Consider the following 15,415-nt stretch of genomic DNA (forward strand, 5'->3'; position numbering starts at 1 on the left):
GTAATTTACAAGCATTATTCCACATAGTACTCGATCTAGCCGAATGGAAGCTAAACGTTCCCTGGTCGGACACGGTCGACTTTCAAAGTTGAAAAATGGAAACTGTCGCCGTCGAAGTTTATGAGCTCGTCTGTTTATCTACACACGATCTATTCCATCGATCGAGTTTTTTTTTACTCTTTATTTGTTTTTTTGGTTACTTCAAAATTTGTCCGTTGTCCCCGGGTGAGTCGGGCCCATAAATATTCGAGCAGTTTATTTATCGCCGTATAAAAATCGCCTCCACACCTATGTCGTTAGATTTACCCTTTCAACAGTTTCGTCTCCTTCTTTTTTCATATATTTTTTTTATTCACCCGTCTTGTACTTCTTCACCTCCTCCGATATATCCGTTTCAATTTGATGTTTATCTTTTCAAAGGCCTCTCTCTCTTTTACCGTGTGTAGCGCTTGGAACTTTGACGTCTGCTCATTTTTCATTGAGTGCCTTTTTTGCCCGGTCGCACTCGCACTACACATATAATTGACATTGAGAAATTTTTGAAGAAACTCGAATATACTCAGGTATATGAGCACGCGTGTGAATTTAAATTGGCTTATTCCGAATGGCCAATATGTTCCAAGAACCACTCTTTTGACAATTGTCATAATATATAAAAATCTATTGATAAAACTAAGTAAAATTAAAAATTTGAACCAAACAATATGAATTGATCACGATAGAATGATGACCCAACAAAGCTGCGCGCGACAACACCGCGCAAAAAAAACTACATAATTGAATTAAATTAAAAAGATTTTAAATTTTGTAAACCTACTAATTATGAGTATGTTTTAATTTTAATTGGATATAAAATACAATGTATAAGAATAAAGTTTTGTTCTGCGCGGCTTTGTCGAAGTGCCGGTAAAATTTCAACAAGTGATTGAGCACCTCTTTCGAAAAAGAGCCAACCTGGAAAAATTCCGTGAAATATTTAAATTTAGAGAGCCGCAGTATGTTATTTTAGAAATGTTCAATTGACTAACTTTACATAAATTTTAGAATTTTTATTCTATGTATTCCCCATATTTATTAAATTTTTTTCGATCATCTCGGTACAAAAGTTGCAAAATATTTTCACAATTTTGAAATTCAAATTTAACCTAATTTTAGTTACTTTAAAAACATAATATATCTACAATACAACTAATAATAGAAACACTCTTGAGATTCTCAAACAATGAGATTTTACTTATATTAGTATTATACATATAATAACCTTAGTCCTTGGAGTATAATTATTTTTACATAAAATAAAATATAAAATTTCTATATTTGATGTTGTAAATAGTTTTTATAAATATATATTTTTAAGCCATAGCCTCAAGGATGGCTCAATATCATCGTTACTAAAGAATAAGTTATAATTATAATAAATTTATTATATAAACTATTAGTAAAAATATATGAGAGATAATGAGAGCATATAATACAAATTTTATAAGATACGGTTTTAAAATGATAAAGTTATAGGCGTTAAACAGTTAAAATCTGACAAAATAAGGGGGGGGGGGGCATAAAGTCAAACAAACAAGGTTACTGGCGTATTGGCTTTTTGAATTCCTAAACGTGTTCATAACAATTATATGTATTTCATCGTTAACTCAGCGGACATTGATATATACATATTTGTTGAAATTTTCAATAGATATCTACATATTTGTTGATTCCAATTAATTTAAAAATGCTTACTCTTCAGTAAATATTCACTAATTTTTGGTTTTATAAAAAAAATGGATTCTTTGAAAATTTATAATATACATATGTAATGTATACATAAGTGATGACATAGTGAGATAAGGTTTTTAAAATAAATTCTCCATAATCTTAGTAATAATAATATTATATATGTAGGTAGTTAAATTATAGTTGAAATATCGGTAACTTAACAGGCACCATTCCATACAAAATGAGCCGAAACCATGTGAAAAGTCGTCGATATTGAAGGGCCTATTAATCGTCTCGACCATAATTTACGATGATTAGACATGATGAATTTGGCGTGGGAGGGCTCGTGTCCCTCCCCCCTCCCCACCCTCTTCCCCCCTCTCAGCCTCCATTCCCCACTTCCGTTAGAAAAATCCCGTGTCGAGGAAACCCGCCAAAATGAATTCGTCTGTCAGGGCGCGTCAATCAAGCGAACCCTCGGAGGGCTCACCACGGGCAGCCTACATCGCTTGTCATCGATTTGTAACGCCTATATTCAGAAAGGGCTCTCCCCGAAAGTTCAACTGGTCATTGCCCGGTTCGATGCATCTCTTTTGCATCCCCTGTCAAGAGTGACGGAAGTTGGGCACCTCTCAAAATGCCTGGAAGATATAGAAAGCGTACATATGTATATAACTTGTTTTTTAATACTTAAACAGTGCATATGTATTATTATCAGTCACCACTATTATCCGATTATAATTAGCCAGTAGCATAGCTCGGTCGTTAGCTTCTGCCTAACACCAAGAGGCGCCGGGTTCGATCCCATGAGCTGACCTCGATTAAAAAGATTTTTTTTTGAGTATATCTGTAGTGCTGCTGGTCGGACCTGGATATCTGTGACTCCGGGTCGATCGTTTCCTATCAGAGTTTGCCAATATTCTCTGATTTCATTATTGAAACGGTTCCCGATTAAAAATTGGCTAAAAACCTTCCGACCTTCTATATCACTACTATTTGAGTATGATTAATGTACAATTCATAGATGTCTCGTTAATTTGCGAGTTTTCAGTGTCTCGTAATTCAGCGACTTGTATAATAAAATGCTGTATTGTTTGTAATTGGCCAGGAAGACGCATTGCGGTTTACCTGTAAGGCCTTCCTGGTAAAAATGTAATAAAATAATAATAATAATAATATTACTAGTGTTGTGCCCGATGAAACATTACATGGGCCGTGGTATATTAAGTTATTAAATAAAAAAAAATTAAAAGAAATGTGTCGGTCCTGTGTTTGATCCGCACGCGGTTGTATTTTTTACAAATACCTTTAAAATATAATTAATGTAATATTTATATTTAACTAGCTGAACCCGGCATGCGTTGCAATGCCACAATAACGCACGCAATTCCCGCTCCCGTTCCCGTTCCCGTTTCCGTTCTCGTTCCTGTTCCCAATTGTCGGAAAAACGCAGGCAGCCAACACATTTGAAATTATTCAATTATTTGTTTATTTTACCCTAAAAACATTTGAAATTATTGCGTTGCAATGCCATTCATTCCAGTTTTTCCCGTTTCCGTTCCTGTTTTTACACGAATAAAGTAGATGGTTTTCCGATGCGTGAGCAGACCACATACTCCGGCTATTTTCATAAACTCCTTTGCAGTAAAAGAGTTTCCCGTCTTGCTCGTCTGTTTCTTTCGTGCTTCAGGTGTAGATTGACCAATCGCTTTTCGTTTGGGTGGCATAATTAATTGAATGTTTGAATTGGTATTGTAAATATTCCTTTGTTTTTGTAAATTTAATTGTTCGTTGGTTTTCGTTGATCGTCTGTTTTTTCAGCGACTTACGCGAATACGAATTTCCTTTCTTCAATTGGTAGGCGTCGCGTTTCAAATAATGATTGTAGTTGGCGGATTTGTACATATATCGCGTTTCAAATAATGGTTGGAGAAAACAACGTCTTTTCAAAACCGTGTCCAATAACGCATGCAATTCCCGTTCCCGTTTCCGTTTCTCGATACGTTTCGATAAGTGAATGTTTCAGTTTCAAATTAATGTTCAAAATAAGGCTTCGCTCGGTATTTGTAATATAAGCCGCTTAAACATGACTAATCTAATAGTAAAAAAAATATTTTTTTTATTTATTTTATATTTTTTAATTTTTAATTTTTTTTTTTAATAAAATACCGAGCGAAGCTGGGTAATACAGCTAGTACTTAATAATCAAATTAAATTATAGTTAAGTATAGGAACGCATACGTGACAGACAGACGAACATTGATTTATATAGATATGTAGGATTGGTATGAGTGGTACGTAATCTCAGGTTGGTATGAGTGATACGTAATGTATTTGTACGTTGGCAATGCGTGCGCGCAAGTTGGTTGCCAACGTAAACATTTCCTTAACTACACTGGCGCTTCATACTTTCGCGTCGATAAAATGTGATTACGAATATTTTTATATAAGAGGTTTTTTCCCTTTTTTTTCACAGTAATCTTTCCGGACATGCATACAACAAATCCTGAAAGTTTCATAGTAATCGGTTATTTGGTTTAGGAGCCTATTCGAGACAGACAGACAGACATTGATTTATATATATATATATAGATTTTAAAATATGAAAAAAAAAAACGATACAAAACCGCGCTAAATCAAATAACCGTTATGTATTTTTTATATGGCGTGACGAAAGCAATTTCTATTAAAGGTCTGTTACCGAGAGTTAGCGCGAACAAATACGCTTGTGTAGTTAGTCTGTGTCACTTCAATGATAAAAAGACGCTCCGTTTCTTTCGCGCGCATGTGCATGATTATGAGAACGCGCCAACTCTCAGTTACAGACCTGTTATATATAATACTAGTGTTTTTACCCGGCTTCGCTCGGTATTTGTAATATAAACCGCTTAAACATGGCCAATCTAATAGTAAACATTTTTTATTTTATTTGAATTTATTTGAATATTCATTTGTTTTTTTCTACGAACCAAACAAAAATCAAAGTCTCTTTCGAAATTATATATTAGAGGTAGTGATACACCCGATGAAAATTAAATCGGGTATATTGAATATAAATGAAAACTACCTACCTACCTACTACATATAAACAATATAAAATATTATTTATCTGTAGAATAATATAGAAAAATTAACTAATTAATATTCAATAGATGGCGTGAAATGCTCCGAGACTATTTTCCGAGTAAACATTGATAGTAAACAGTATACCTACATATGTATATACAGGCTTTTTCTAGGTTCGTTATTATATTCGTACATATTGCTGACAGTTTTTAACTGTGATGTACATACATATATCGAATCAAAACGAGTTATATTACAGCGAGCGTTATCGCAGACAGATACATAGACACACAGAATAGCGCTATTATATATGTATATTATGATATCGAAAAAAAATCTGTAGGAAAGAAATAGTACGCACTTTTCATATCAAAAACGTCAACTATGTATGTACATATGTTGATTAGTAATATTTAAAAAAAATAAAAATACTAGATTTATAGTTATATATGTATGTGTATATAATATTTTCTAGTCGAGGTCATTGCTAATATGTTTTTTCATAAGTAGATGTATTTCTACGTCAAAATTCTCACAGTATGTTAAAAATGACCAGCCAGGTTCCGTCAAGCGTACCCGTGCGTGGGTCGTCTCACGCAAGACCGACCCCAAATGACCGTGAGTGACAGTTGACGACCCCTGCCGGTAGAGTAGCCTCTGCACCAAAACCACCCCCAACTCCCAAGTTAATTCACCGACGAGGCATACTTCGAATTTCGACATAAATATGAATTTCAAGCATGCTTTTGTACAGCCCCGACCGCCGCGGGTCAAGTGTGAAAACTTCACAAACAAAATAGATACATACATACATACATATTATATATATATATATATATGTATTGCATGTTGAGTGAGTAAGTATGCATACTAAGGAAGAGGGAATAATTAAAATTTTGATATAAAAGCCTCCTCCTTCTCCTCTGAATTCATCTACTATCGGATGTTTACAACAGCATGGCTAATTGTGTTTGCATAAAGCGACACTAAACAACGTCAATGACCTATTTATGCACATATGTATACATATAACTGAACTTCATTTTACTTTTATATTTTATTAAAATATCGTATGGAATTTTTTATATAATATGTGCTTTTTTTATGTGCCCGAAATATTCAAATTAACTGAATATTTGATTTTATACATACATACATATATATTTATACTTAATATGTAGTTGATTTAAAAAATAATAGCATAAATGATTATTATTATTCATATATTAACATATTTTTGTGGAATTTTGTACATGTATTTTTATGGAATTTTGGAATACATACATTTTATTTATATGTGAATATATATATGTGTGTACATTTTTGCAATAAAAAACTTTGTATTTTATTCACAATACTTTCATACTTAATAGTATGACATACATATGTACATACATTGAGCAGTTATAATTTAAAGTGGCATAAGTCCACTTTTCTTCATTTCGAGAAATATTCCGCATAACATAAAATATAATATTTTGCGATTAACAATATTTAAAAATGCTGTTGGCCTATAATACGTTTATTCCGCTTTTCCAAGATTCTGGACATATCGAATTAAAAGGAATGATAACAATTTGTGAATTAAGTTAAATAGAAATATTGTTTTTAAAACTGAAAATGGACATAACGTTAATAATATAATAATAATCTAATATTCAAGTTCCATATTATCTAAAGAATATACAGACCATGTTTGTTAGGTTATACAAATTTTAGAGATTTAAATGACAATGGGCGGGTCACGTGGCTAGACGACAGATAGACGTAACAAGTGCTCGAATTGTACCCGTTGGAATGTAAAAGGGTATAAGGAAAGCCACTGGGGACATGAATGGATTAAAATAGAAAAAAAATATGTGGAATAATATGGATGAGAGTTGCCCAAAACAGAAACGATTGGAACCGTGTTGGAGATGCCTTCATCCAGCAGTGGAGGGTGAATGTCTGTGATTGATGATGATGATAAAAATTTTACATATGTAAGTCCGCGATGCAAATCTACAGTTTTCAATTTAGAACCATCAAATCTGCTACGTTACCTTATAGCTCTCCGATTTAAGTTCTCATACAAAATTTTCTAAAAAAGTTTAATTTTCTCTTTTTTTTTTAATTTTTATATACAATATACATATGTATATAAATTTTGCATAAACAAATAGAGGCGACGACCTTTCGCCGCACAGACAATAAATATTGTTTCCATGAGCGAAGAATCCGACGTAAAAAAGGGGTGTAGTACGTGCGGGATTAATTTAACCTTTGGCACTCGACACACCGTCTCGTGCCTAAAAAGCGTCGATTCTAATGAGGAAATATGTCCAAATCATATTTCCGATTTGTAAGATCGCCCTGGGGAGCTTCGCCGGCCCTGGACAATGTCCAGACATTAATCAGAGCCGTGAGACTTGCGGAACACGACGCCCTTATCTCGGCTCTGCGTGATTGATCTGCAAAAAGTGTGAGTTACGATGTTACTGGAGAGACGGGAATATGGACTTGGATGATTCCAGGACCATGCTGAACTACAAACATCCATACATATGTATGTATGTATGTACACATATAGCATATTCACAATCCCAAGAAAACGATTAGAAATAATATGACTTTTTATATCCAAGTTTGATTTTTAATGCTTTTTATATTAAGTTCACAACACATCATTGTTTTTTTTTTAATAGCTACTGAGCCAATGATCGTGATCTGTTTTGTACATAATTGATAAAAACAAAGATTATATTAGCTTCACTTCGTCCGTCAGACAAACTTCTCACATTCTACCGATCGCTTTGAATCTCTTCCGATCTCAATTGTATATAAGACAATTATTAAGTTGCTATATCAATTGCTATGTGAAAATGAATGGTCAAATATGTCGTATTTATAGTTGTGTTATTGAATATGTAAACATTGAAAAGTGTAATAAATCAAAATATTTTTTTTTGGCTAATGTCTCATTAAATATGATGTAGGGTATCAGGGTTGTGTTCAAAAGAAAGATTATAAAATATAATTAAGCAATTTATTGAATGGTCAAAATCGGTACAATTTCATTTTCTTATTAACATTACAAATTATATCGTCTAATCTTTGGCGTTTTGCAGGTCGTTCTTGGACTCCATTGGCGGAAAAAGTCTTGGCAGAGAAATTAGCCTTTTTGATAGGTTCGTCAAATTTCCGCTTCCTCTTTCCATTTGTCGTCTCTAAACGTTTCACGTTTAAAGGGTCAAGTTTTGCGATGTTGATGTGTCGTCTCAATTTTCTTCGGAGTGTACGATCGCCTTTGATGATTTCAGCAAAGTACGAATCAGCAGTCGAAGCAGTATACAAAGATCGTCCGTCGAGCATTCTGTAACAAAATAAAGAAAAATTATTAGATAAAATACATAAAAAGTAGATACATCAATAATAAATAAGTCAAAAAAATAGATATTTACCTGAAGATGAGGCAAACGATCTCAACGGGGAGGCTTTTAAGCACATTCCCCCGGTCGGATGAATCCGCGCAGAAAACTGGCAGAATCGAAAACAAAAAGGTATTCATTTCAATTATTTAGTAGGTATTCAAAAGTTTCTAAAATATCAAGATGAATTGGTAACAGTTGGCAAAAAACGCCGGACTCTGTAGACCTCTGCCGGAGCTCGCTGAAATTCACACTTACTTACCTCCCTTGATCGTCGACGGAGCTCGCCGAAGCACATACCTCTAATTAAATGTGTTTCGGCGAGCTCCGTCGCCAAACAAGGGAGGTAAGTACGCGTGAATTTCGGCGAGCTCCGGCAGAGGTCAATGGAGTCCGGCATTTTTTGCAAACAGTCACCAATTCATCTTGATATTTTAGAAACTTTTGAATACCTACTAAATAATTGAGATGAATACCTTTTTGTTTTCGATTCTGCCAGTTTTCTGCGCGGATTCATCCGACCGGGGGAATGTGCTTAAAAGCCTCCCCGTTGAGATCGTTTGCCTCATCTTCAGGTAACTATCTATTTTTTTTATTTATTTATTTTTGATGTATATTTTGTTTGTGTATTTTATCTAATAATTTTTCTTTTTTTTGTTACAGAATGCTCGATGGAAGATCTTTGTATACTGCTTCGACTGCTGATTCGCACTTTGCCGAAATCATCAAAGGCGACCGTACACTCCGACGAAGATTGAGACGACACATCAACATCGCAAAACTTGACCCTTTAAACGTCAAACGTTTAGAGACGACCAATGGAAAGAGGAAGAGGAAATTTTACGAACCTATCAAAAAGGCTAATTTCACTGCCAAGACATTTTCTGCTACTGGAATCCAAGAACGACCTGCCAAACGCCAAAGATTAGATGACACTTTTTGTATTACTAATAAGAAAATTAAACTGTACCGATTTTGACCATTCAATAAATTGCTTGATTATATTTTATAATTTTATTTTTTTTGAACACAACACTGATACCCTACATAGTATTTAATGACACATAAAATAAGTCAGAAAAAAAATGATTTCTTACACTTTTCAATATTTACATATTCAACAACACAACTATCAATAATACCAGACAAGAGCTAAATTCAAGTTTTACTCAAGACTGTATTATTTTTAAATTCATGAAAGGGTACGAGAATATTGAATTTTTCACGAGAGGGAGCGCTATGTATCTGGATTTCACGTCTATTTCAATCCCCGAATACTATTAATTAAAAATAATAATAAAAAGGAGACTGAATCGGTTTTTTTACCGACTCTATCTTCACAGTCCTGTATAAAGCGATAAAATTAATAATTGTGTACTGAAATTATTCAAAACTCGATATAAATTATTATTTTGAATAAATATACCAATAATTTTATTTTACTGCGGCATCTACATATGTTTAAAACTAAAAACTGGACTTTTCAGAAATTCAAATTTCAAACGCGTCTTACACGATATTTTTGTAGTGGCGTAGGATCCATTTACTTATATTGATGACCAAAATTAGCAATATGGCAAAGTATGAAAACGATCGGATAAGAGGCAAATTTTTTCCTGAATTGTAATCGTAAGTGAAACGTAAAGGAGGTATGTAAAAATTGACACATCCACTTCGACGTATAATAACAATATTTGATATTTCTAATAGATTTAAACCAATATAAATTGCATTCGGTCAAACGTCCGTTAGGCTAATGTCCGTTCGGCCAAGCGTCCTTCGGCGAAGTGTCCATTCGGCTAATAGTCCTTCAACCGTCAATTTAAATAATAAAGAGTGGAATACGATTCTAAAGCCACGTATTGACAATATAGGTCGGTTTTTGAGCTTTTTTTACTATTAAGATATCATTAAAAAATACTACCAAGAAAATAAATAAACATACAATATTTATGGATTATGAACATATGATAATATTGTATGAACGATAAAAAGCTTTTAAAAGTCAAACTCAATATCGACAACGCCAATAATATTAGTAATATACGACACACGCTACATATTATTTGTACTTTACAAGCGCATTAATAGCATATTGAAACATTGCACAGTGTAATATCACGGTGCAAACTTGAAATCTGACAATAAAATTTTATTGAATTCTAAAATCGCCCGATATAGCGATATTGAAAATTTTTAATAAATTTCCAATTTTTACGGTCAATCTTGAGTCATGGCTGACCGCGTCGAACACGCGATAATAAAACTATGATATATTCCATGGAAACGATTCGTTCCGACTACGACGACAAAACCGAATATTGTGCAGCATGCAGCAGATGCGTCCAATGCACTCTCAACACACTACCGACCGGGCCCACATGCACACACCCCGAATTCTCAACCCTTTGCGGACATTATTCCGAGCGAACGAGTCCAGTCTCAGATTTCAAGGGGAGACAATCATCCCTCTCCCCAAACACACATCAATTTCATTAAACGGCGAACGATTCCCAAACATTTCCAGTACATATTCTAATACATACATTCAGTATTTGGGTTCCAAAATTTTTCGAAAACCTTTTTATCTCAAATTTAAAAAAAATTAAAACCTATTATTTAATATCTTTCGTGAACAAATTTTGTTTATCAGAAATTTTGATAATTTTATCATATATTTGAAAAAAATATATAAATCCACATTAAATATTAGCGTGTCACTATGGAACGTCTGTATCTCAAATGATCACTTTGGAATAGATTTTTATACAACCCTTATTATTAGAGGCCGGATAACCAAGGTGCCGTTTATTGTTCAAATGTTGTAAATGCATTGTTAAAGGTTTGCCGAACCTTTTTTACAAAGCATTTGGAACAATGAGCGGCACCTTGGCTATCCGGCCTCTACTCATTATAGTATAAATTATACACATTATTTTCTAATGTATTGTTTTTCTTGTTATTTTTTTTTTATTTTATCATGTTTTTCTGCTTTTGCTTTTTTCTTTTTATTTTATGTATTTTACTTATTTTATTTTTTGTTTTTCTTCTTTATCAAATGTAGGATATTGTGGCGCATTAGGTTCTTCCTGTAATACCACAATGGTCCAAAACTATAAACTATAAATAAATAAACATTATAAATTATATAAAAGAAAAATCTATAAAAAAAACTAGATTCTCAGTGATATTTAAATATTGGTGAACGGATCATCGCTCTCACAGAACATAAGGCAAATGTTAATATATTAGTAATATATGCATTTACATAGTATGTTATTAATTTCAATATGATTTGATAGCTAAAATATGAATTGAAAAGCTATGATTACACGTATGTACATAAAAGTACCTGTCGTATTAATTTATTACATGTGAAATAAAAAAAATAATATCTACAGTATAAAAGTTTTAACTATAAGAAGAAATTTTCGTTGAAAGCTCGTTGTCAGGGAAATCGAATGACACCACTTTTATATCCTGAAGGTGCAGAGTTCAACGTAACGGAAACGCATAGTTACCGAATTGTATTCAAATATCGACGTATCGCACGTAAATCTTCCCTCGAATAATACGCTGTTTGTGCGGTATATTTGGACACGATTGAATCGATATAATAAAAATAATATAAAAAAAAACTAGTCGATTTAAAGATGACGACTTGGAAATGTGAAGGTGCACTCGAACGGTGCTCTCGCGGAACAATCGGATATTATATCGTGCGCCCACTCGAAAGGCTGAATGTCAAAAAAATCGTGACGATATCCGGGAAAAGACTTTGCCGGTACGTATATAATAATAAAAAATGACCACAAAGCCTCAACAATGGCCTTCTTGTAATGGGGGGGACGCAATGGGAATATCAAACTATCGAGGCGAAACGTCAAAGTTTCGAAGCATGAATAAAATCATTGCAAAAGTTTCAAAGTTGTAGGCACTTTTCTAATGAGAATATGTGATTCCGAGTGAGAGTCTTATTAGAATCGAATACGCATATATTATACTTCAATGAAAACCGAATTTAATAAATATAACAATGCGGACTAAATATTTTTTAATATATATAATGTCGTTTTAAGAAATAGAAACATTACAAAATTTTGTTAACATCTACGTATATACATAATAGACAGTTATAATATTATGAAAAAATTAATGTGATGTGAGACAAATGCATGAAAGAAAACTGCATCATATAGTTTTTAATAAAAAAATAAGTGTGATTTGAAAATATTTTATCAGATATGTTATATTTTTTAACTTACTTACACTATTGACTAATAAGCTTTCTATTACAATCATACATATATATTATTGATATAAAAATCCGACTTATTTAGCCAATCAATACAAGTATTTTGCATATCTCGGTTTCAAATTACAGTTACTTCAATTAATCAAGCCTTTTGTGCATTTTAATACAACTTTTGTATTATGAAAAAACATGTGATGAATGAAAAACATAATATGATAATCTTTTTATAACGAAATTCTTATTAAATTGTTTCATAATAATGAATTAGATTACATACTTGTAAAGTAATCTTGCTTGGGTCTTGTTATATCATAAATCAGGTATACTATTTCATTATTCTGTATTGATTTTATTAAGACAAAAATAGCCATATTAATAAACTTGTGAAGAAAAGTGATTACAACAAGATGTCTTTGCCCTTCAGATAGAAACGCAATTTCCTTTAAAGAGTCTTTAGTTTAAAATAATGTATGTATTTTTTTTTAGTTTTTATCAAATGATGCTATACACATATACTAACATTAAAATAATGCAACGTAAGAATTTCAGACCATCGTAAAGTAGAAAATTTAAATGTTTGAAGTGAATAAAGTTTGTGGTGAATTCCAAGTTTGTAGGGAATAACGTTTATGGGGAATACCGGGGTTGCTCTGACTACTGCATATCCAAATACTCGGCTACCTGCCTTTAAAAGGAGGGTTAAAACTATTTAAATATTTAATTTAAGCGGTGGATTGACTCTCTTGAACAAGCGGTGGTTCCGTGTGGACCACTCGAATCGTAGAATAATTACTGTGAACTGACTTGGCCTATCGTTTGGATCCCTGAACCCAGCTCTAACCAGTAATAATAATACTATTGTAACGTTACATAGAGAGACGCCTCGTAGACCGGTGACGTCATGGTGACGCCGACCAATGGTGGAGTCGGGCGTTGCGGCCAATGGCTGCACCCGACTCCTTGACCAATGACTACATGTTTACGTGTCATAACGTGTATGCGCTGAGCGCTGAATATTTATAAGTATGGTGCGCTCTCGAACGGTGGCATTCGGATCCTGACCTCCACCGGACGAGCAGCAATAAAGACTTGGAACCTGCCTGCGTGTTTTCTTGTACCTCGACCTGACTCCACTTACCTTTGAATACTCTTCACTATTAATACTAAGAAATAAAAATTTTAATTACACAATAATCACTAGATCAGTAACTATATAAGATGTATTGTGAACATCTAATCCTAACAGTTAAACGCCTAACAGGTAAACCCCATTGGGCCTTCCTAGCCAATTTTAGCATTTTTTATTACATAAATCGCCGAATTTTGAGATGCCGAAGAACCCTAGAACTATTAATTAATTAATGAATTATTCCATAGAGACAGCTATGGATTTAGACTTGTACATAATTTTTTACATATTGTACATAATTAAAATTCAGATATTGGTTTTACCAATTTAAAAGAGGAACCGTTTCAACAATAAAATCAGATAAATTGGCAAACTCAAAAAAATAGAAAACGATCGACTTGGAGTCACAAATATCCAAGCATAGCTCGGTCGTTAAGCTTCTGCTTAACACCGAGAGGCGCCGGGTTCGATCCCATGAGCTGACCTCGATTGAAAAAAAAATCTAAGTACATATGTAGTGCTGCTGGTCAAACTTGGATATTTGTGACTCCAGGTCGATCGTTTCCTATCAGAGTTTGCCAATTTTTCTGATTTCATTGTTGAAACGGTTCCGGATTAAAATTGGCTAAAATCCTTCCTACCTACTATGTCACCATTATTTGAGTATGATGTACAATAAAATTTATGTACAATTCATAGATGTCTCGTTAATTTGCGAGTTTTTCAGTGTTTCGTAATTCAGCGACTTGTATAATAAAAATGCTGCATTGTTTGTAATTGGCCAGGAAGGCGCATTGGGGTTACCTGTAAGGCCTTCCTGGTATATGTACATATATGTAAAAAATAAATAAAATAAGTCTGACCAGCATCATTACATATTAGCACGGGATCGATCGGTGCTTAACACAAACGAAACCACCGAGCCATACTACTGGCTATATGTATGTATATCAAAAATAAATATTGTAAACACCACCTTAGAACTATTCTTTGAAATAATTTGCTATCAAACCATACCTACGCATTTTTTCTACCATATCTACGTAATCGCATAGTAATCTTAAACTAGAAAAAACAGATTTCAACCATCATTTATCAATCCATCTCTCGATGGTTTTAACTTTCCCGATCCTTGATTAAAAAAAATCAAAAGAGTTATCATCCGTGTAACGTTTGAGAAGCTCTGACGAGGCACGAGCTTGCTTCAACGTTCAACCTGCTCCGTACAAAAGGGCCATTGTCGACGACAGAAGACACTCGTCATTTTTAACGCCTCTCAGTGGCATGCGCCATTATTAAACGACTGCAATCCATTATCGGGGATGACTGCCACCCTTTGTGCTCGATTACCCATTGATCTCACTAAAAAAATACATTAATAAAAGAGTTTAAATAACAAAACAAAAACAACCACCCGACAAGACACGGCCTCGTACAACAACAGTGGCTGCAATTTTTCAACCGTTCGCCGATCTAGATCAATCCCAAATCTATTATGAGCGCACATCTTCGATCAGTCGATTATATATATATTATAATACACACTTCAAAGACTCAATTCTAAGAATCGGAGATTAAAAAAAGTATAGATGAACCGCACATAGTTCACGAAACGACGAAACAAATCGATTCTATTACACGCTCGATTCATTCGTTCGGTGTGTGTGTGTGAATCACAAAAAGAAAATCTCTAAATCCGTTTAGGAATTCTAGCCCTTACTTAATCGAACTCCTTACAGTGCAGTTTGTGCGGCTTTGAGAATTTACAAGAATATTTAATTTCATATGCACCTGTATAATTTGTGGCAGAGTGTCGTATTACGTTACGGGTTCAACAGAGTGAAAACA

The 15,415-nt window shown here is 33.6% G+C and overlaps 1 protein-coding gene across 1 annotated transcript; it reads right to left on the minus strand.

Moving 5' to 3' along the window:
* Positions 1 to 7,812: 7,812 nt before the first annotated feature.
* LOC143917318 (uncharacterized) lies at positions 7,813 to 8,328 on the minus strand. Its single transcript, XM_077438802.1, has 2 exons — positions 8,217 to 8,328; positions 7,813 to 8,128 (listed from the first exon to the last, which is right to left on the minus strand). Exons 1-2 carry the CDS (start codon positions 8,321 to 8,323, stop codon positions 7,813 to 7,815), a joined length of 423 nt encoding a protein of 140 aa, XP_077294928.1. The 5' UTR covers positions 8,324 to 8,328.
* Positions 8,329 to 15,415: the final 7,087 nt, after the last annotated feature.

The sequence above is a fragment of the Arctopsyche grandis genome, chromosome 9 (genome assembly GCF_051622035.1).
Source record: "Arctopsyche grandis isolate Sample6627 chromosome 9, ASM5162203v2, whole genome shotgun sequence".
NCBI lineage: Eukaryota > Metazoa > Arthropoda > Insecta > Trichoptera > Hydropsychidae > Arctopsyche > Arctopsyche grandis.